Here is a 24,014-nt window from a genome sequence, read left to right on the forward strand (position 1 = left end):
TTTAATAATAAATAACAACAACAAAAAAATTGAATTTATTAACGAAATTCTATCGTTCGTTTTGCTCTACCTTTTTCACCCACCTTCCAAACAACAACTTGATAGTAAATCATGATGAGTAGACTTAGTCTGTAGACTTTATACATTTTATGCTGTATTAATATTTTTCTAGCAGGGCCACATTTTTATTGCGGACATAATAAACATCCCTTAAGTTGTACGGCGCTGAAATCCGACGTCTCTTTTGGTTACGAAAACATTTTCTTAAAGAATATCTGACACATTTTTCATTTTTTTCATATTGGAAAAAATCCTTAATACAGCCCTTAGTTATCACCTTTCAAACAACAGACTACGGCATCTACGGCTGGAGCTCTTCGAAATGAGACCATAATCGATCTTTTATGTGAAGCTACCGTTCCATAACCACTGGCACAAATCTGAGCAACTATAACACCTTTTAGGGTAAAGACAATCTTTATAAACGGATTTTACGAAACTCTAAGGGGGTAAAACGGGGGTTGGAAGTTTGTGTTTTATAAATTTCGCGCCGGTTCAGCTAGTTTAAGTATAAGATTAAAATGCGTCTACTAAGAACATATTATATATGGGACCCCAATATTTAATATACTCTTAGTGCCAAATGCATCAAAACCTTAAAAAAGAGGGACAAGATCGCGTGTCATTCTATAAGCTAGGGTTTACCTTGGGAACGAAGTTTGAGTGCTTTGGACATATCAGTTTTATTGTTTTCAATTAATTTGTTAATTTAATATAAATATTAATAATTGTTTTTTATTTTTTTTAAGTCAGTTAAATTTCATTTATTCAGTCAGAATATACATTTCTTTGATTTTGAGAAACAATGTTACCATGTCTGTATGAAAACCGTTAAAAGTAGGAAAAAAATATGTTCATAAAACTGACATCAAAAGTTTGTCATTATTTTTAAAATACTGCTGTAAAAAGACTCCTCGGAAAAAAATAAAAAACAATACATTTTAATGTAATACTTTAATTTGTTTTATCTATATTTTAGCTGCCAACTCCGGTTGGTTATAATCTGTGGAACACAACTTCTTGTAGAACTCCTTCGATGATTTGCACCTTTGGCTGACGCAGTGTGGACATCTGAAATTAAAATCTTATTTATTTTTTTACATTAAAAATTTGAAATCTCAACCGTGATAACTTGAATTTAGAATATTTCAATCGAGATATATGACCGGTACAAGAACACTTATAAGATTTTAAATTAACACGGTTATTTTTATTACTAACCGTATTTAAAACAGAATATTTACCATGTTTTTTTTTCTCGTGAACAAGACATTCGTAGATAATGTCGAAATATCGAACTCCACCAAATAAAAATAAAAAACATGGTAAATATCCCATTTTAAATACTGTTGGTAAGAAGTTATGTTTCGCCTAGTTTTACTTACGCCACAGAAAAAAAACTCGCATAACTTTTTTTATTGACCCAACAAGGCCGAGATCTCGAAATCTGCAGCCACATAAAAAGTTCTCTTAATATCTTACCTAGATAGAAACTGTTTCGACACGCTCGGACCATCATTAATATGCTTCGCGACAACATCCGCCATTGCAGCTATGAATATCGGATGATCGTTAGGAGCTGATGCGCGTTCGATCTGAGTGATGCCAGCCTGAAAAAAAAATCATTATAACTATTGAATTAATTTTCAATCAAAATCAAAATATACTTTATTCAAGTAGGCTTTTACAAGCACTTTTGAATCGTCATTTCACAAACTATTTAAAGTAAAGCTACCACCGGTTCGGAATGTAGATTCTACCGACAAGAACCGGCAAGAAACGCAAACGTCTAAAAATACAGTCACGTTAGTTAAATACAATTATATATGTATGTTGTGTCTCCTGCCTGGAAGTCAACAAGCATTAACTCCACGCTTTTTTTGCGTTCTTTTACACATACATAATACACCAATTTTATTTCCAAATCTTTTAAGAACCCATTAAAACCAACAGTCGCATATGTAACCGAGACCTTAAAAAATCCGCGACAGAAATAGGACGACATCACCGAAACGAACCACCCCCTTATCTAATCACACGAGGACGAAAAGTGTACTCAATAATTACCTCTTTAGCGACTTCATCGCAGTATTCTATATCGAGTTCGTGTAATGTCTCTATATGTTCATTAACGAACGCAATCGGTACAAGGATCATATGTTTGACGCCTTGCTTCGCGTACGCCTGAAAAAAGAAAATCATTATTGTTTATTTGAATTATCAAATCAATTTTACTCAAGTAAACTTCACAATGAAGCGTTTTTGAATCGTCGATATTTAAACACTACCACCGTTTCGGAAAGCAGCTTCCAGCGAGAAGAAACGGTAAGAAACTCTCATAGTTTAACAGATTTACAATGATATATATATATATATATATATATATATGTATGTATGAAATTAGTTAGTGTTTTGGAGCCTTAAATAAAACAAAATGATGTATCGATTGCTTGGTATTATTGTTATTTATATATTTATTAATAATTAATATGAGATTAAAGTATTCAAGGTCAAACTGGTTTATTCGTTTAGGTCCTGCTATTAGAATCGGCTTTAGACAATTTTACTATCCGTAAGCGAAACTAATCGTTTCTTGAATATAGAAATAGATCACGTATATAGAAGACAGTTTCATACCTTTATGGCGTCGTCTGTGTACGGTTGTAACCATGGCAACGGTCCGACTTTGCTCTGCCACACGAGTCTGTGAGGATTGGGGACGGAGAGCTGCGCCATTGTTGCGGATACGGACGCTGCGACCTCGTGGGGATACGTGTCTCCGCGTGATACCGCCTATTTTAAATTATACAAACACACTTTATTTGTGATAAAATTTAATCCCCATGTCTATATCATTAGAAGACTTAAATATTATTATGTGATATTCATTATGGATTTCTGTCGGTCTAAATATCGGCGAAGTTGTTATCGGAACTTTGGAATTAAAATGTATATAAGCAGTTAAGTTGAATGCAACACGCATTATATCTAAATATTTATTATTAAGGCCTCCATCAAGAGATCCATTACCGTCTTTACCATAGGGCACATGGGGCACGCGCCCAGAGTCCCCATTCTGAGAAGGCCCCGAAGAACGAACAATTTCCTTCTCACGTTTGTGCTCACGTTGACTGCTATTTATACTATCGAAAATGATATATTTGTAAGAAATTACTAATATATTTATCAAAAAAGGCTATTGACGATAGTCGATATGAAAAGTAGCTCTCCGTGATAGAAAAAGATATATTATAAAATGGCCATAAGATTATACAACCAATCAGATTCCTACGAATTAACGAAAATTACCGCATCGTTTATTTGAAACTATACTTAAGGCCTGACCATAAGCAAATTATTTGTACATGGTAGTAAATATCTACCAAAAGGGACCCAACATAGCTTGAGACGGGTCTAACTTAATCTATATAGATAGATATCTAAGATTCGTTAAAGATACTACTTCGATTGTAATTGGGTATATATTATATATGCAATTTAAATTTACATCCAAAGTTCCGACAAAAATTTCGCCGACTTTTTACGCAAGTCCAACATGAATTCGTCGTCAATACATTATAAAAGTTATTTATTGATCGTTACTCGTCCTGTAATTTGAATCCATACTAATATTAAATACGAAATTAAGTCTTTCTGTTACGGTTTCATAGCTGAGATTTTGATGCATTTTTGGGATAGTCCCAAGAAAAGATTTTTTTTTAAATACACTATTCCAGGCGGTAAAGTTTAATAAATTTCGTGAGTTTAAAGCCGCAAATTTAACGTGTATGCTTACCTTTAACGGCAAACTGTGCGCGGTGAACATGATTAGTACTTGATCTCGTATTTTTTCGTCAAACAATTGCAGTTTATCCTTGATCCTTTCCGCGAACACTTTCGCTAAATTTATATTCGTCGCCCATCGTTCTATCAGTGAGAATTTAATTTTTGGCAATGATCTGAAAATAAAATATATATTTTATATATTATATACATTAGCAGCCCGTAAATTTCCCACTGCTGGGCTAAAGGCCTCCTCTCCCTTTGAGGAGAAGCTTTGGATCATATTCCACGACGCTGCTCCAATGCGGGTTGGTGGAAAACACATGTGACAGAATTTCGTTGAAATTAGACACATGCAGGTTTCCTCGCGATGTTTTACTTCACCGCCGAGCACGAGATGAATTATAAACACAAATTAAGCACATGAAAATTCAGTGGTGCTTGCCTGGGTTTGAACCCGAAATCATCGGTTAAGATGCACGCCGAGATGGCCCAGTGGTTAAAACGATTAAATTATTATATATCTTTAATTAATTATTGTTCAATTAAAACAATGTTGTAGGCAATTTCCACGTAGTATAAAACAGTCGCTTCCCGTCTGTACGCTTGGATCTTTTAAACTACGCAACGCATTTTAATGCAGTTTTCGACAACGAACAGAGCGATTAAAGAGGAAGGCTTATATGTATAATACATGCATATTATAGTTGAGAAAAGCCGAGAATTTCAACTTTCCAAACAAGTATTTTTAAGTTTGTTCTACAATCCAAAAGTTATATATATATGTCACTGTTAAAGCTCGAACTACGGTAAATCTTATGATTTTCCAGTAAAATCTAAGCTTTACCGATAATGAATGGTAAATGTCCATAAAATTACCATCATTCACTTGGTAAATCTTAGAATTTACATGTTGGGTTAGGTTAGGTTGGAATAGTAAAAGTCCGAAAAAGTCGTCCCTTTATAATAAATACTTACATTTACCAGCTCCTGTCAGAAAATCTTAGGTTTTACTGGAAAATCTTTAGATTTACCTTAGACCCTTATTGTACTCGTTAAAGCCGATGACGCACGAAATCGCGATGAGCGTCCGTACGTCCTGTCTGTTAGTGTGTTAAACATTGACACACTACGAAGACGGCGATGCCATAGTTCAACGCGCTTATCAGGAACTACCGATAGGATTTCGGAGTTACATTATCTGTCTACATAACACCACGCTGGGATCCCAAGTTGGAAATTAAATTCATTCAATTTGCTCTTCAATCTACAAATACTATATAGACCCTTATTCTACCCGTGTGAACGACGGGTATCTAGTATTAATTATAACTAGAAAATAATACAATATTCGTACCTGTCTTTATAAAAATCTGCAATGGCGTTTAAACTCGAGCCGGTGGTTGCGCAACTGTACTGCGGATATTGAGAGAATATGATCGCTCTCTCTACACCGTCTCTGAAAACAAAGTAAAAATAAAGTCTATTTAGGCGGACGGGCAAATGAACTACCTGGTGGTAAGTGGTCACCACCGCCCATAGACACTGGCGCTGTGAGAAATATCAACCATTCCTTACATCACCAACACTCACCCTTCAAACCGGAAGACAATAATACTAAGCGTTACCACTACTACCAATATACCAATAATACTAGGCCACCTGATGGTAAGAGGTCACCACCCCCCATAGACAAAGGCGCTGTAAGAAATATTAACCATTACTTATTATCACCCATGCGCCACTAACCTTAGGAACTAAGATGTTATGTCCCTTGTGCCTGTGATTACACTGACTCACTCACCCTTCTAACCGGGACACAACAATACGAGAGAGTAGTGTTATTTGGCAGTAGAATATCTGATGAGTGGGTGGTACCTACCCAGACGTGCTTGCACAAAGCCCTACCACCAAGTAGTGCATACAGCAGAGCAGTAGTTATTAGCAGATCGCGTGGTAAATGTAACTCTAAGATTTGGTCAGAATCATTTCAATAACTGTTAAAACTAATAGAAGGTATATTAAAACCGCTATCCAGTTGAAGTGAGTTTGGCAGTGTCTTGATATACAAATGTTTATAAGATCTTACTTTTCCACCGCACTCAAAGCTTCTTCAGTGAACGGTGGAACGTATCTGAACGCTATGTAGTGTTTATGGGGAGCCGATTCTGGTAGCATCTGGTCCAGTGCTTTTGTCAGGAGCCTTCCTGTGAATACGAGATTAGAACTGATATACCTTACTAGTTTTCGGAAACTTAAACTTAAGGGGAAGATCTTTAAGACCATGGTCAGACCTGCTGTTCGATATGGATCAGAGTGTTGGGCTACAAAAGGGATGACTGAAAGACAACTGCATTTGGCGGAGATGAGAATGCTGAGAGGAATGTTGTTACGCGAATGGATAGAGTAAGGAATGAGTACATAAGAGGAAGTTTGAAAGTGGCACCGGTAACCGAGAAGTTGTCATGGTATGGGCATGTTATGCGGAGGAATGAGGACCATGTTGTAAGAAAGGTCTTGAGCATGGATGTGGATGGTTATAGAGGTAGATCGAAGAAACGATGGATGAATTGTGTGAAAGACGATATGGTTACAAAGAACGTTACTTGTGAGATGACGTCCGACAGAAAAGTATGGAAGAAGACATGTTACTCAATTAAAATTATTATACAAATAAACAACGTTATTGGAACGAAGTTCTTCAACTCGGCTTACAGTAGAGTTAACTGGCAGAAATCGTCGGGCAAGGAGCGTTATGTCCCCTCCAGACCTTTCCCTCTCATTCTCTGCCTCTTTCTATTGTATACAGTTTAACAAAACATCTATAGAACTCATAGTTTCAATTCACACAGAATTTTATTTATTGTTCCATAATTATTCTAAAAAATTCTTCGTCATTTCATCGTGACTGTTAATTAATACACAATATATAACGAAAAATACTCTCTCGGTTTTTTTTTCTAAGACATAGTAAACGTAGTAAACGTCATAGCAACTTGCATTATTTCCGGCGGCCGATTTAAAAATAGGATATGTTGGATATTTCCGTATTTCAGGCGGACGCAGTGAAATATTTAAAATAAGTTCACGAATTCTTCTGTTCTGCTTCCGCTATATATTATACAAGCTACAGCACTTGTGTTATGGAAAATCAGAAGTATCGACGGTACCACAAACACCCAGACCCGAGACAACATAGAAAACTAATGAACTTTTTTTTCTACTTCGACTACACACTACTCGACCCCGGAGGTCGTCATATGATGAAAATTGTTTATTAAAAAGCCAGTACAATAAGAAATAATATAAAACCGTACGTCTGCCACTTCACTTGACTATAAGTTCTTTTAACTTCGTACCAAAATTCCAGTTCATTAGAAACCACAAAACGATTTTGTAGACAATGAAAAACGGAACGCAAGTTTTTTTGTAAATATCTAACGCATCATCATCCTCCTGCCATTATCCCAATTTTACTTGGGGTCGGCGCAGCATGTCTTCTTCTTCCATACTTCTCTGTCGGACGTCATCTCACAAGTAACATTCTTCCTAACCATTTCGTCTTTCAAACAGTCCATCCACCGTTTCTTTGGTCATCCCCTACCTCTACATCATATATATATATATATTGGTCTAAAATCTGCATGTGAAATTGTCAAGTTTGACACCTTACACTATAATTACCTTGTAAATCTGTCCATTTGTAAATAGGGGATCCCCCTCCGATTTCCATGTACTTTTTCTTAACTTCCTCTGATCGTCTGCTGGCTATCCAGGGTCCAAGTTTGCTCTGCACCGGTAGTTGTATCATGTCGCGGTCTGTCATTATCCTTAGTAGGTAGTCAGGTACCTGAAAATAAATAAAACACATAGACAAATTCTTAATTACATTGTGTAAAACAAAGTCGCTTACCACTGTCTGTCCCTATGTATGCTTAGATCTTTAAAATTACATAACGGATTTTGATGCGGTTTCTTTTAATAGATAGGTTGATTCAAGAGGAAGGTTTATATGTATAATACATGCACAATATAGTAGAGAAACGCTGATAATTTTAGTAAATAACACACATTTTTTGCGCTTACATTGCAAACGCTGGCTGAACCCTACGAGATAGATCAAAATAATGTACTACAGTATTGTACACTTTAAAAAAGGTCTTCGAAAAAGTCCGTGATGGTATATGTCTATCTCTTAGGGTTAGCCCACAACAAACAATTTTAAATTTTAACTTTTTACGAGAAATAATGTCTCATTTTCAAACTATTTCTATCCTACCTAAACGTACCTGATCTGTAGTCTTTGGTCCCCCCATATTTAACATAATGATAGCTGTCTTTGGATTCTCCACGCTTTGACTCATTAACCGAACGCGATTCATCCATCTTGATGCAATTCTTGAGTTGTGTCGATCTTAAAAAGAAATGTATCGATTAAATTTACAATTACGCAAAATCGTCGCACCAATCTTGTGGAAAGGTATAGTATTTGAGTCTATAAAATTAATGTTATAAATTTAAAAAACAATGTTTCTATAATTTGACGTAAAATGTTTATGGGCGCACAATGGGAAGCCTACACGTATGCAGTCATTTCTCATCTTCGCAGCTGATCTCTACTGACTTATGTGGACGTGACGCTTATTTTATATACTTCATTGCAGTTTATATTATAAAACATAATTTCGTTCATGAAATATATTTTTATATGCGACACACACACAAGAAACTAGAAATCGGCGGCGGAGAGAGATGTCGACATGATAATGAATTAAAACAAAAATCATCTACACCGCACCGAAAAATCAACAATATTATTTTTTTTTAAACCAATAATAGGTATAAAAAAAAGTTCGATTAGTTACCGCAACTCCACCAATCAAGAGAAAAAAACACACGCAAAAGGTTATCCATTAATTATACCTTGATAAATTATTATCGTTTTGAAGCAATTATAAAAAAAAAACTTGCATAATATTAAAGAACACTAGTGCAACATTCTTATCACTTATCGTATTGTTCCATACTATAAACGGGTATTCATTACTCATATTATTTCCACGCGTTGCCCGGTATTTCTATAACACGACAAAATAAAAAAAAAACTTTCGATAAAGATGAATTTATTACTACCTTTGATTATTTATGTCTATAAAGACTATCGATGGTTACGCGTTCGAAAAAAAATAAAAGAGCGGCAACAGTTGACACTTAAGTACACGCACACTATATAGTAGAGTAGTATGAAACGCAACGAAACGATATTACATGATGGATTTACTTTTATTATTATTATGTATATAATAATATAATATTGTACAACATCACATACATTACTCTGATCCCAATGTAAGTAGCTAAAGCACTTGTGTTATGAAAAATCAGAAGTGACGACGGTACCACAAACACCCAATTTGGTCGTGAAGTTTGGTGAGTGTCAAGCGTAAAGTTTTGTAAAGCGATTTTATGCAGATATATCAATCTATGATAAGCTACACAGATTATAAATGAAAAAACCAAATGGAGCTTGCAGAAGATTATAGCGCAGCAACAAAAGCGAATACAAAATCATGAGTAAATGCAAATCAAATTACTAGAGTTTTTTATAATATAATCAGATATTATCTATTGAAAGATGATGTAAATTTCTTAGTTTTTAATCGTTTCCGAATAAGACAAACAAATTTATGTACTTGGTTCAATCCAACGTCGAATATGGGTTTGCACAAAGTCCTACTGAATGGTAAGGCGGACACCCTGTCTGGGAAGCTACCATCCCGCACAGCACAATACTAAATGTTATTTCAGGTCCAAAGAAAGTAACATCTTATTTCTCAAGGTTGGTGAAGCATTAGCGAGTGGTTAGTATTTTCCACAGCAATGTCTATGGGAGGTGGTGACCACTAACCATCGGGTTACCGATTGGCCTGTCAGCCTGCCTATGAAAATATAAAAATAAATACATGTGACAAACAAAAATTATGTGTTAATAATTTATATTTATATATTTTAAAATATAATGTATCATTTTATTTCATACTATTAAATTTTTTCACTAATAATGCTTATTTTACGTGAGTTTCAGATTAAATACATGATGGCTGACGCAACAACTGGCAACAGTTTTTGAATTCACATTTATAAATTATGATCAGAAATAATCCAATGTCATGATTGTATAATTAGCGTAGCCATTCAGATTCCATACAATATTACAATTTAAATACTTTGTAATCTCTAAAAGCAGTATAAATGATTAATAAATACATATCTCTTAACATTGTAAATGATCGTTAAATGATTACAATTTCATTTCATGCACCATTGCCAAGTGATTTATTTTAAGCATTGATTTTAAAATATTTTTTCTTTGTTATGTATATAATTAATATTAATTATATTTATTGATATTAATCATAGAAATATATTTTTTTTTATTTTTTTATTACATCCAAAGCAATTTTTTTTTTTCTTTACATTTATATCTTGACACTGAGGTTAAGGCTAAAATAAAAACATTATTGAATGATTATTTAATTTAATATATACTTATTTTTTGTACAAAACTTTCATTGTACTAAATATACATGGTTAATAATGAAATTTTAATTTTTCAAACTCGATTTTTATATAAGTAAAAGTTGTATCAAGGTTCTTGTTAATTTTAATATCAACATTATTATTTTTCTGTTTTTTATTGAAACTTTTAAATATTTTAAAAAAGTACATATGAGCCAATTTATGTATAAATACATATTGAGTGTGGTATTCATTATTTTTACTATATTATGCATAAAAAAAGAAAAAGCTTTTTGAATATTTTCTTTTTTGGGGTTGTTTAAAATGACAAAGGACATCAAAGTCAATTATAATTAAAGATAAATGTTTTTTTAAAAGAAAAAGTTTTTTTTTTGTAACAATATCTACACTATTTTTTTTTTTTACATATTTTGTAAAGTCATTGTCGTTAATGTAGTATTCATAAACTAATATTATAACTTTTATAGCTAAAATAAAATGTTTTATAGTCTACATTTCTTTCTTAATGTAAGCAATTGCTGTATAATTAAAAAAATATATAAATAAAAGTCAAAAACTTACACATTGAGGTCAGCATCGTAATATTTGATTTATATTTTAAAAGTATTTGAATATTTTTTCTTAATAAATTTGATATCAAAACACTTTAATTTAAATAAATACAATAGCGAGGTACTTAAAATATTTAAATAAACTAATTTCTATGTCAAAGTTTACACAATTCGGAACAATTTTGTAACATCACTGAGGTGAGTTCCTTGCTTAGTTCACCGACTTGATATATTAAATTTCTAAATGTCAGAAATCAGGCTCGTATCAATTCTGACAGTTTTTCGGTAAAATGACATAAATTAACCATAAACATAACCAGTTTTTTATCGAAATTGCGGATAAATATTTGTTGCGGATTGATATCAAATTAAATCAAAAAAACATAAATCAGTATCAATATAAACCTATGCAGTGGCGTAATACTCCATAATACTGATTTTTCGACTGCAACATCCATCACAACAAACAAATATTTGATAGCAACAGTTGCAAATCTTATTAAAAAAATTTGGATAATTGATGAATGTTGGATGATTAACAATATTAAAATCCTAAACTCTTCACGGTGTATTAATAACTGTAATAAAGACTGTTTTGAGTTTTCAGTAATTGTTTTTAATACTTGTTAATCTTGTTGTGTAATACTTACGGCATATTTAATTAATATTATTAAATCATCCGCCAAATTAGTAAACTTAATATTGTTGTATTCTGGTTTAAAGGGTGAATGACCCACAGGCAAAAGGGACATTACATCTTAGTTCCCAAGGTTGGTGGTGCGTTCGCAATTCGCAATATAAGAAATAGTTAATATTTCTTACAGCGCCAATGTCTATGGGTAGGAGTGACTACAAGGCATATTATTATTCCGTCCGTTTACCTATATCATAAAAAAAAATCTTAAAAATCATTTACTCTCTACTAAGTTAAGCTGTGGTACTGACTTTAAGACTTATCGAACGAGGATGAATTTCGAATATGATTTAAAAGTGACGAATTAATTAAATATTTTAAGCAACAACTTTAAAAATAATTTTTATTTAACTTAGAATAATTTTAACATTTTTATTTAACTTAGAATAATTATAAATGAGGTCAATCAGTACGTAAATTTTATTGACGCTTTATTTTGGTTCGTATTTATATAATTTAGTTTAACGGTAATGTTTGGAAACCCTCCCAAACTTTGGAAATCACAGAATTGTTTAAGATATTTACAGAAAATTAAATTTAAATTGATAAATTTATTCTTAAATTTTTAGTTTTTTTACTTCACTTAACGTATTTACGAATTATAATTTTCAATATTATCGTTCAATTTTTGACCCAAGGTTAGATATTAGTATTTATTTTTGGTTGCCCTTTGTAGTGTTGACTTAAGATAAAAATTGTAATTGTTTGTCTATGCAACTTTTAATGTATTATTGTTTTGTGTAGGTAGGTACATAATTCGACGTCAAAGACCTACACCAATGACCAAAGCAAAGCGATATTTTTTGAGATTGTGAAATGAAAGTGAGCCAATGACAATTGATAATCTGTGCTTCTTGGCTAAAGATACTTGAAAGCCATTAAGCATAGAATTAATTTGTGTTGTGGATTTGTGGAGTAACTTTATTTTGTATTGCTTTTTAAACAAATAAGTGTGTTAAATAAAAATGACTTGTCGGAATGCATCGCACGCTGGTAGCTGGTATACGGAAAATGGTATGTGAAATATTATATTTTAATAAACAAAGGAAGTTCAAACACATTTAAAACAATCCATAATTACATATCAATAAAATTCAGTTAAGTTTTTACCTGTTTCAATTGACTTTTGTTGTTATAAGGTTAAAAAAGTATTTAAGGTTATATTTAATAATAACTTTTGTTTGCATTGACAAAGCTTTCTAATACCTGCATTAAATTATAAAAATTGTGTTTATTTTTTATCATCATATTAAGTCAATATTAAAAACAACATCTCATGAATAAAGTAGAGCTTAAATATTAATGTCCACCACAATATTATAGAAGAATTTTGTCATAATTTAAATGTCTATATTTAATTTAAAATAAAATATATATCTCACTATTGAACTCCTAAAAATGGACATGACGTTGACTTATTTCATGATCGTTCAGAAATAAACTTATGTTGATTAATGACATTTTAATTTTTAAAAAGTTATCTTAATACGAGTATTTTATTATTATGTTTTTTCTTTTTAATCTAATAAATGCTCTACATAATCTTTATTCTTATTTTTCATTTTGTGAAAATAAATTAAAAATTGAGTATCTGGAACGTAGTTCGTCGCCATGACACTTATTTAAACATCTGTCAACGGTGATTTAATTTATAAACAATAATTGTTTTGTAAATTCTTTACATTTAAAAGACGATTTCGTATATTTATAATGGATAAAAACAAGACTTTTGCTCCACCGTCCAGAAATATTCGATCGAAGCGTCCTTCAACGGCTTCATCTGGCATTACGGCAACAACTAGCGCGTTACGGAAACAATTGCCGTGTAAAGAAAAAAATGTAATTTCGAGACCGAAAATTAATAAAAACGCGACAGTAATAGGTGATGGTGATATGACTATATGCAAAACGGAAGCTTCTATGCCCGATTTCGATGCGGAATATCGTCAAATTGCGTATGGAAAATTTTTACGTGCCATGTTAGAAGATTGTCTCGTGGAAGAAAAAATTGAGAGGGAAGAAACGCAGATGGACATTCAGATGGCCCAATTGGCGGATCGTTTTCAAAAAACAATGGACCAGCTAGATAAAACAAATAGGCGCTTGAAAGATATAAATTTTGTTGTTGAACAGAAACGGTGAGTAAATTATTGCAAATGAAACTTCTGAGAAGTAAACTGTGTGATAACCACGAGGAAATTAAGCACCACTAACTTTTCCTACCTAAAATTGTGCTTACAATTAGTTTTAAACTCTGTTATTAAAGAAGACCTTGAAAAATTAGCAAATTGTAGAAATAAATCTAAAATGTATATTATTTCTGTATGCAGATGCCATCTCACACTGTTAGGTTTATATATAAACCAATTGACGCCACTTAAGATATCTGTTAAGTTGATATATTTCTTGTATTTGTAATTAGACAGTCTCGTTCAAAGTATTGATTTAGCTAAAATTAGTTTTAACTTATCATTTAACCTGATTTAGATTATTAAATTGGAATAAATGTTAGCTGTATAGTTTAACCCAGGCAAGCACCGCTGAACATACATGATTATGCTTGGTTGTATAAAATTGTCAGAATTTTATTTAATATGTATAGGTAGGCAGTTGTAGCCCAGTAGTGGGACGTTCACTAACTTTTGCAATACAATTTTATTTAAAAAATTATGTATTTTCAGACTTCTAGACTTGAAAAACCGAGACTGTTCAACCTTTTACAATATGACAGATAATTCTAATATTGAGAACACTCTGAATGATTTGTCTGCAACAGAAGAAGTAGCTCTCGACAAATTGGAAACGAAAAATGTTGATTTCGGTTACAACGATGAATCTGGTCATAAGCAACTGCTGGATGCTGTCAATGATGCTATCGAAGGACTAAATCAAATTAAACAACATTCAAATTTAAATATAAATAAGTTTAAAGAATATGAGAAATCGCAGACAACGATAGAAGAGTTGGAAAGAGATAGATTTGATCTCGACAGTCTGAAGGCTGAGTTTGAAACGAAATTTCCAAAATTCAGTGAAAGATTATTGAAAGATGTGTCAGAGAGGATCGCGACGGTTATGGAAAATGATGACTGATATTTGTGATGATTTAATTTGATTTGTTGTGTTATTAAAGTATTTTGGTGTATGTGGGAAGTTTTATTATTTTCTAGCTCTGCTTGTAGTTTAGAAGTAGGAAAAAAGATAAAGATTAAGTAGATTTTACGTATTCAAGTGATTAGCTAATAACTTACCTATAATGTGCACTACTAAGAGTTCATGAATAATATATCTTTAAAATATATCTTTATAACTTTCTTATCAATCGATGGAGCGATGTGTAATTCAAATTTTTTTTAACTCATTTTTCTAAAAAGTGTTATACCAGCTAAAGAGACCCAACCAAAAGGCCGTTCGTAACAATAACTTAAAAATGATCTTTAATAAGGATTTTTGTAATTGATTTTTGTAGCAGTTACTGCCCGTCATTCGCGTCCCTACCGTCCGATGTAACATTGTACAAGCGTCTGTTATTTTCAGTGTTTCTATTTAAATTTTACTTTGGAGCAATTTATATATAATAGAAAACGTCTTGACATTTTCGGATAAAGCTTGAATCTTTAGGAACTTTTGTATTATATGTATTTTTTTTAATATTATAAAGTAATTTTTCATACATAGTAGAATACCCTCTAGAGTATACCGGCATAAATCATTATACATTATGGTTAGGAAAAGAATATCTATTTCTTTCTATAATATACAGATCGATGTAACTTTTTTTTTTTAAATATGAGTTCAAACGGGATTTTTAATCACAGTTTTTGTCTGTTATTTATTACATAATATTATTTTAAATTGAAAATTAATTTTTTCATGTTTTGTTTTAAGGTTCTGAACTGTCAAGACAGCTGGATCTGTGGCTGTCGAAGGCCGACCTCACCCATGGACCGGCTAGAGCAATCATTGCGCCGTAAGTTAACCTTTAGGTAGATAACCTGCCTGCCATTTATAATACATACGCAAATGACTCACACACCAAGGACCTATTTATAGCGAAGTCAAGGTTAAATCTCAAAAGCGTCAAACTTGCTTGTTGACTGTTAAAAATCTACCAACGATCCGGATCAACGGCGCAAAAAAATTCTGACGGTTTTTTTTTTCAAATGTAACTTTCTGTTTATTATTTTGAAATAGCTCGAAAGCGATGTGATGACAGAGAGAGAGAGAGACAGACAGACTGACAAAGAGAGAAAGAGAGAGATAGATATAAATCCCAAGCTATTTGTATATATTTTTCAATTATATTTATTAAATTACTTATAATAATTGTATCTTACAAAGGCTGATATAAAGCCATCAATATTGACTACAATTTTCTCCAAGATATTCAAGATGGCGGCAAATATGTGTTTGAAAATATGTCAAAGTTAAAAATCATAACATACAACAAAAAAAAAGCTTCCTCCTCTTATAAATTAAAATAATAATTGTAACATACCATTGACAATAAGTGATTATTTATTTTAATGTGTGTTTAATTTAAATTTCAGTCACGCCGGCTACTCCTATTGCGGTGCGTGCGCAGCTTTCGCCTACAGACAAATAAGTCCAGTTGTCGTGTAAGTTTTGTTTATATTATTGATACTATCTGTGACCGCGACTTCGTTCGCGTTTGAATTTAACAAATAAGTTATCGTTGTAGCCTAAGTTACATCAGCTATCTGCCAGCGTAAGTCCCGTCAAAATCGGTCCAGCCTTTCCAGAGACAAAAATCTTGAAAATGTTATTCTGGTATATGTACCGTACATACATACATATGCACTTAGTAAATGGCTTGTATATATGAAAATTCCTTTTCGTTTCAAGGTCAAGAGTATAAGTCTAACAAAAAATGTACATCATTTTGTTTGTCTGTACATGAGAACATGAAGGCACATTGAAAAGGTTAATTAAAACGATAAATATGTGCGTTTCGGGACGTCCGACGGAAGTGATGACTTAAACGAATCTAAGTTGAACTATTTAATATTTAAATTGTTTAACTTGAGAGAAACCTCCGTTATTAAATCAAATCAAAATATACTTTATTCAAGTAGGCTTTTACGAGCACTTTTGAATCGTCATTTAACAAACTATTTAAAGTGAAGCTACAACCGGTTCGGAATGTAGATTCTAGCGAGAAGAACCGGCAAGAAACGCAAACGTCTAAAAATACAGTCATGTTAGTTAAATACAATTATATATGTATGTCATGTCTCCTGCCTGTTAGTCGACAAGCATTAACTCCACGCTTTTTTACCATCAATATAATCTTGTATCGAATAATATGCCTTCTTAACTAATGTATTTTTTAAAAATGACTTGAATCTATGAAACGGCAAAGTTAAAAATTTATATTTTATGTATATTAATATGACAATGTAAGGAAAAGTTATTTATTAATAAAATCTTTTTTTATTTTATTCTTAGTTACATTCTTGAATATGTACATTAGAATTTTGTGTGTGTACATACTAGTATTAATATTGCCTAACGCTGCCGCGTGCCTAAGAGAAAGGGAAGCCAGACAGACTGGCGCCGTAACGCGTTACGTAACGAAGCGGTTTACCCGGTTTAAGTAGTTATCAATTCAATAAAAAACAGTATACCAAAGTTACTTCGGTTCTGTTGTTGGTCTAAATAAATATTTCCTTTACAGTAAACGAATTTTCATCCTCGGTCCCTCTCATCACGTCCGGCTGGGGGGCTGCGCTTTGTCCTACATGAATAAGTACCAGACTCCCCTCTACGATCTTACTATTGACAAACAGAGTAAGTATTGAGTAAGTTGAGTTTATACAATTTTGTATAGTATTTTGTTTTAAGAAGGTATTTTTTTTAATTTAAATTATAAAGTTTGATAGCAAATTTACCGCCTAGCGATGTAAAAAGAGGGGTAAATAGAAATGTTATTAGTCATTTATAGGGTTATTAGGGTCATATTAGGCTACTATTATTTAAAAAATAAATATTCTCTTTGATGGTAACTGATCTGGACTTCTAGAATTACGACACAAAAAATGATATTATAAACCTTTTGAAGGATTTTTTTGAAGACCCATCCATAGATACCGCCACACGTATATGATGAAAAAATTTTTTTGAGTTTCAGTTCTAAGTATGGGGAACGCCCAATTCCCATTTTTTTTTAATTATCTATTTTTGTGTGAAAAACTTAATGCGGTTCACAGAAAACATCTACTTACCAAGTTTCAACGGTATAGTTCTTATAGTTTCGGAAAAAAGTATCTGTGACATACGGACGGACAGACAGACAGACATGACGAATCAATAAGGATTCCGTTTTTTGCCATTTGGCTACGGAAATCTAAAAAACAATACTAAGTCTTGCTTTTTGGTGGTGGAAAACGTGATTAAGCTAGATTCACTTTACAAAACATATGTGGTCCTCTGCGAGGCGGATACGTACTTTCTGAATACCTGTACCTCTACGTTAAATGGTTTTGCGTGGAGGCGATACTGAAAAAAAAATTAATTATAATGGTATCTCATTATAAATCATTTAACATATTTAAATACAGATGCTTTAATAGAAATTATTTAAAATTTCAGTTTACGCCGAACTCGAAGCGACGAGACAATTCGAGTGGATGGACGCACAGACGGACGAGGACGAACATTCGATCGAAATGCACCTGCCGTATATAGCCAAAGTTATGGAAGAGTGAGTTTGTACATGTTTATATGTATGTATATATATATAATCGTCGGTGTGTTCGTTTGTGTTCTTGTAACTTCTATACTGGTCCAATTCGCTCGCGTTTTAGGGGTTAGTCATCAAGCGTGAAGTAAAAAAGTGTAGCCTTCTTACTCTTATGGTTGGAATAGAGTATATATCAATACTAAAACTTTTTTTTTTTTACGACGAGGAAATGCATTTACGAATGCCGCCCGGTCGGGGGACCGGAACGGGTATGTGGGACTCAACCTTGATCTAATGCACCGTGCCAGGGCACGCTAATGCTAATGCTCTGTCCTACCCACTAAAACCGTCCTCGGGTATCCACCATGCTGCCGAGTGGTGAGGTCACGGGATCGCCAAGGGCATGCAACCGCGACCCCACCAGCGGTAGTCGCCGTAAGGTGGCTGAATATTCATGGAAAGCGCGCCTAGTGCGCCCTTTCCCCCTCATCCTCCACGTTGGAATGTGGCGAACTCCCCCGAGTCTGCCACTGGAGGCAGGGCGTCAACGAAGCTGACGCCCTGCGGCGGATAAGTAGGTAGGCTCCGCCGCTGACCGCCGGTGTAAAGCACCTGGGAGGCGCGAGTAGCGAGCCCTCCCACTCCCTCCTAGCCAACGAGGCCATTCACATGGTCCGCCCTGACGCCGATCAGGGACGTACCAGGAGCAGCCCCGCGGCATCCCTTCCGCCAGTCTTAGCCGTGGCCGACGAACAAGCTCAAGCCGGCCCAGGGTACACCACGTGGAGGTGACTGACATGTACCCCATCAATACTAAAGCCTCCGAAATACATCCCAACTCCCATCTTCTGGTATAAGTCCTATGTATGTTGTCTTAGTAGTTATTTCAGTTAGGCAATGCAAAAATATTTCAATTATTATAGATTTAAGAACTGCCTCTGACGTGAGTGATTAAGTTTTGTATAATGAATTTATGTTTCAGATATAAGGATGGTTTTACGATCATACCAATCCTGGTTGGATCGCTGACACCAAAGAAGGAGGCCATGTGAGTAGATTATTTATATTTAAATTCATGAAAATGTTGATTTAACCACCTTTGACTATTTATGTCGAGATGAACTGTAAAAAAAAAAATAGTGGCAAACAAGCACACGCACACGAGTAAAGTATGACGTTCAGTTCAAGCGTACACACACCGAGACAATAGTTCACCTGTGTTTCTTTATTGAGGATATATTTTAAATAATAATGATATTGCCTTTATAAGATTTGACAAATGTTCACATACGGATTGAGATAGGGGGAGGGGGGTGTTATACGGACACCACAAATTTAAATTCCATTTTTTTTATCAACAGGTACGGATCAATCCTAGCTCCTTACTTGGCTGACCCTCAGAATTTAATCGTCATATCGTCCGACTTCTGTCACTGGGGTCCGAGGTTCAGATACACGTGGCGTGACTCCTCCAGGGGACAGATTCACCAGAGCATCGAGTGGCTGGACAGACAGGTATGAATTTTATATATAAGTAGTAAATATAAGCATTTCTCTAATCTATTCTAAAAAACCCTAAGATTAATTAAATAAAAAAAATAACACGAGTGGCTAACCTATACTTGTTTATTTATTTATAATCGAACACAATTACCGTCAGTATATAACATTAGTCAACTAACTAATCAAAAAATATTGCAACACAGTTAACAGTTAATAAGTATATAAGAATAGTAAATATCACGACCGATACGAACAGACTCGAACCTAATCGACCGAGAGACAACCGAACATTAAGGCGCATTTTCATTGGTCGATAAGTCGGTAGTTAGCCCGAATGCGGGGAGTACCCGCATGCGAGCTAACAACCAATGAAATCCACTGGTCGATAACTCGGTCGATTAAACGTGTGCGGGTGATATCCGCATTCATATATTGATATTTATATATGCGTTATAGAAATCACCCGCACCCCGTATGCGGGCTCTGACGACCAGTGAAAACGATAAACTCTTTGCGGGCCCTATGGCATGCGTTACAGAAATCTCCCGCACCCCGAATGCGGGCCTTCTCGGCCAATGAAAATGCGCCCTTAAACCCGTTACTAATCGCTCTGCCGTATTTATGTGATTCCGCTCGGTCCGGGCTGAGGAGAGGGTAGTTCTTGTAAGACTATATAATCTTGTATGGAATAATATGATTTTTTTAATAATGTAAATTTTACAAATTATTTGAATGTATGAATCGGCATAATTAAAAATATCTGCGGAATTTTGTTATAAAAAAGGATACCTTGCTCTGAGAAGAAAGATTATTCTAAATATATTTGTGTTAACGTTTCATTCGCTCATGTAAAATGTATTTTTTCAGGGGATGGATATCATAGAGAAAATGGACCCACACGCCTTCACGGATTATTTAGTAAAGTATGGCAACACTATATGCGGTAGACATCCGATTGGAATTCTTTTACAGGTAATTTTATAATTATATTATACGATATGCACACGCACACGCATAAACGTTTGTACGCACGCAGTCGCCTACGTACACGCATACAAGCAAAGTAACACACACACATATGTTACGTATATGTTTATTAAACAATAATATAACTCACACATGTGTACAAAACAGACACTAATAGTAGTTTATGATTATTATATCTTTATTTATAATACAACACTATTACACTTAACCACTTATTTCCACTTTAATTTTACTTCCAAAATTCCGACAACAGTTTCGTCGACGTTCGAAAAGCAATTTTTTCGCAAATCCATAGTGAATATCATAGATTAACCAAGCTCTCGACCAATGATGTCGCGTCGATTTCCTGTCAAATGTTGTTTATTTGGCTTTTTTCCAGTTATGGTTGGAATAGAGTATCCACATTTAGCTGAACGGTATTATTGCCTGTCATGGCGGATTTTTTTTTTATGGCTTTGTATGGTGGACGAGAATATGGGCCTGATGGTAAGTGGTCACCACCGCACATAGACAAAGGCGCTGTAAGAAATATTAACCATTCCTTACATCACCAATGCGCCACCAACCTTGGGAACTAAGATGTTATGTCCCTTGTGCCTGTGATTACTGGCTCACTCACAAGTTGGGTTATTATTCATTAGAAACTACGTAAGGAATCTGTATGTTATGTGTTTCCAGGCTATAGCAAAACTACAGAGCCAGTCCAGTCCTTCGATGTCACTGAAGTTTTTGAAGTACGCCCAGTCGTCCCAGTGTATGAACATGCAGGACTCCTCGGTGTCGTACGCGAGCGCTTCGCTGGTGTTCGAATAGATGTCCCGATATTTTAGATCACCGGCGTCCCGATTTTCATTTTTTTTTGTGTTTTATTAAGCTGTATGTCCACAAATGGTAAATTGGCGTTTTGTGTTGGTTTTAATTATTTTTTTTATTTAAATAGTTCGGTGAACTGTTAAATGGAACGTCTTGATTGTAAGTAGGTGCTCATGTATGTAAGAAATATTAACCAATCCTTAACATCGTCAATGCAAGCAACGTTGGGACTGTTATGTCCTTCGTGCCTGTAGTTACACTGGCTCACTCACCGATATCAACGGGTACTACAGGCACCGTGGCATTGGTGATATATGGAATTATTATTATTTCTAACAGCGCCAGAGACCACTTACCATCAGCTAGTCTATAAACCCGTTTACCTAACTATATTATAAAAAATAAAATCAAATACATAATTTAATATAGAGATTTATAACGAAATCGGTGTTGTAGCCCTCAAATTAAATTTCCATATAAAGTAGCAACACTAAAGAATATTTCGTAGAATTAATAACATTCATATTTATTAAGTAGCTGCCCGTCCCGTCTTCGTCCGGGTGAAATAAGAATTGTATTCACTACCCTATTTCAGCGCCACCTACCGGGTCCAATACAAACCCAAGGGACCCATTCAGTTCCACACAAAAAAATTATCGAAATTGCTTAAATGATTTAGGAGTTTTTTGTATGTACACACATACAGAATACTTCTATATATAACGATGAAGAAATAAAAATTAATTCAATTATAATTTGTTATATGTACGAATGTTTTTTAGGGGTGGAGGTGGTTATACTATGCTGTCTCTTTCTTCCGTATATAAAACCAATTGTCTCAGAAAGAGAGATGTCGATGTTAACAATAATCACTAAACATAGTTGATATGTGTTTAAAAAAGCATTTAGTTTCATTTTTTTTTAATTAAAATTAGAAATTATTTTATAATATTGTCTGTGGAAGGCAATAAAAGCTAAAGCGTCAAGTTGTAATCGTGAGAAGTGAAGTGAATTTAGACAAAAATAAAATTAAAATACTTCTTTCGGATGACCATTTAGTTCAAGCGAAATTAGTATTTTTGCTTTAAATCAAAATGTAATTTAAATGTATTTAAGTAGGCTTTTACGAGAACTTTTGTTTAAGGGGTTGGTTGTTAAGACTTAACGGAATCGGTGTTGTTTCCATATAAAGTAGCAACACTAAAAATATTTTGTATAATTCGTAACGTGTTTATAGTTAAACATAACAGTGTTCGAATAAAAAAGCCTATGTACATGAAGTTCAAGCTTTTCCATACAAAATTTCATCAAATTCGGTTCAGTAGTTTCGCCTTGAAAACGCAGCAGATAGAGTTACTTTCACATTTGTAATGTTACCATAATAATCTTTAAAAAATACTTTTCTACATTTTGGCGTTATAATTTTTTTTCCTACTATCGACAGACGATATAAATTTGGCATCTATTAATAATAAAACTCGTTTATGTTTTCTCTCTACGACAATTACTCTATGGCAATGTTTTCTTTGTAATTGTCATAATAATAGCAGTTAACATAGTGTTACTCATAATTATAAATATATATTATCTGTGCAATATTTTTTATATAATCCTTTTTTTATTTTTAATCTGGTAAAAATTGTTAAAAAATAAAAAGCATAATTTTTTGTAAAATAAAATCAAATCATAAACCGACTGACTCAAAATACCATTTTTTCTACTTATATAAAATAAAATGCTATTTAAATAAGCTAATTCGTAAGGAATTTAATGATCTAAGTACATAAATATCGGGTTAAAATATCATTGTAATAAAAAAAAAACATATTAAAACAAATTAAGCGAAATTATAATCTGTTTCTAAGTGGTAGAAAAATTTCCCGCCTTTTTCATCTGTCAAAATTGAAATTTTGTAGTTTTTTTTTTTAAGGGTAAAGATGTTTAATGTCGTGACTGAAAGCTATACGTCTAACGCGTCACCTGTACTTACGTTAGTTGCAAATTCAATTATTATAATAAAACCTTTTTTTTTATCAAAAATTGGCGCTTAACACTCTTTACCTTTAAGGTACATATTATATTTAAATTAAAAATAGATTATTATTTATGTATAATGTTTCAAATGTTAAACTTTAATTAGTCGGAATTAACATTTCTGTCTAGTTTTATTATATTAGTTATTAAGTTCTTTGAAAGGTTGTCAAATATAATAATATATTTAATATTAATTAATTAATCCGACTACAAAACCAATATTAATTGTAGATGCACAAAAAAACTTACAAAATGGCGGCAGACGCCTGAATGAAGCTATTTGTCGAATGCAATCACAAGAATTTATGTCAATGGCAGGAGATGCAAAGGATAAACAAATGTTAGA

General features: G+C 33.4%; 3 protein-coding genes across 3 annotated transcripts; 2 read left to right on the plus strand and 1 right to left on the minus strand.

Moving 5' to 3' along the window:
* Positions 1–999: 999 nt before the first annotated feature.
* LOC125075197 (ferrochelatase, mitochondrial) lies at positions 1,000–11,177 on the minus strand. The gene is made up of 10 exons (XM_047686838.1): positions 10,945–11,177; positions 8,133–8,257; positions 7,528–7,693; positions 5,933–6,050; positions 5,201–5,302; positions 3,857–4,019; positions 2,698–2,853; positions 2,128–2,244; positions 1,543–1,670; positions 1,000–1,131 (listed from the first exon to the last, which is right to left on the minus strand). The coding sequence occupies exons 1-10, from the start codon at positions 10,958–10,960 to the stop codon at positions 1,029–1,031; spliced, it is 1,194 nt and encodes a 397-aa protein (XP_047542794.1). The 5' UTR covers positions 10,961–11,177; the 3' UTR covers positions 1,000–1,028.
* Positions 11,178–12,405: 1,228 nt separating this feature from the next.
* On the plus strand, positions 12,406–23,168 carry LOC125075204 (protein MEMO1). Its single transcript, XM_047686845.1, has 9 exons — positions 12,406–12,642; positions 15,517–15,598; positions 16,179–16,247; positions 17,327–17,439; positions 18,241–18,352; positions 19,314–19,379; positions 19,693–19,846; positions 20,702–20,806; positions 21,500–23,168. Exons 1-9 carry the CDS (start codon positions 12,594–12,596, stop codon positions 21,632–21,634), a joined length of 885 nt encoding a protein of 294 aa, XP_047542801.1. The 5' UTR covers positions 12,406–12,593; the 3' UTR covers positions 21,635–23,168.
* On the plus strand, positions 13,256–14,773 carry LOC125075205. Its single transcript, XM_047686846.1, has 2 exons — positions 13,256–13,766; positions 14,310–14,773. The coding sequence occupies exons 1-2, from the start codon at positions 13,339–13,341 to the stop codon at positions 14,719–14,721; spliced, it is 840 nt and encodes a 279-aa protein (XP_047542802.1). The 5' UTR covers positions 13,256–13,338; the 3' UTR covers positions 14,722–14,773.
* Positions 23,169–24,014: the final 846 nt, after the last annotated feature.

Source organism: Vanessa atalanta, chromosome 30 (genome assembly GCF_905147765.1).
Source record: "Vanessa atalanta chromosome 30, ilVanAtal1.2, whole genome shotgun sequence".
Lineage (NCBI taxonomy): Eukaryota > Metazoa > Arthropoda > Insecta > Lepidoptera > Nymphalidae > Vanessa > Vanessa atalanta.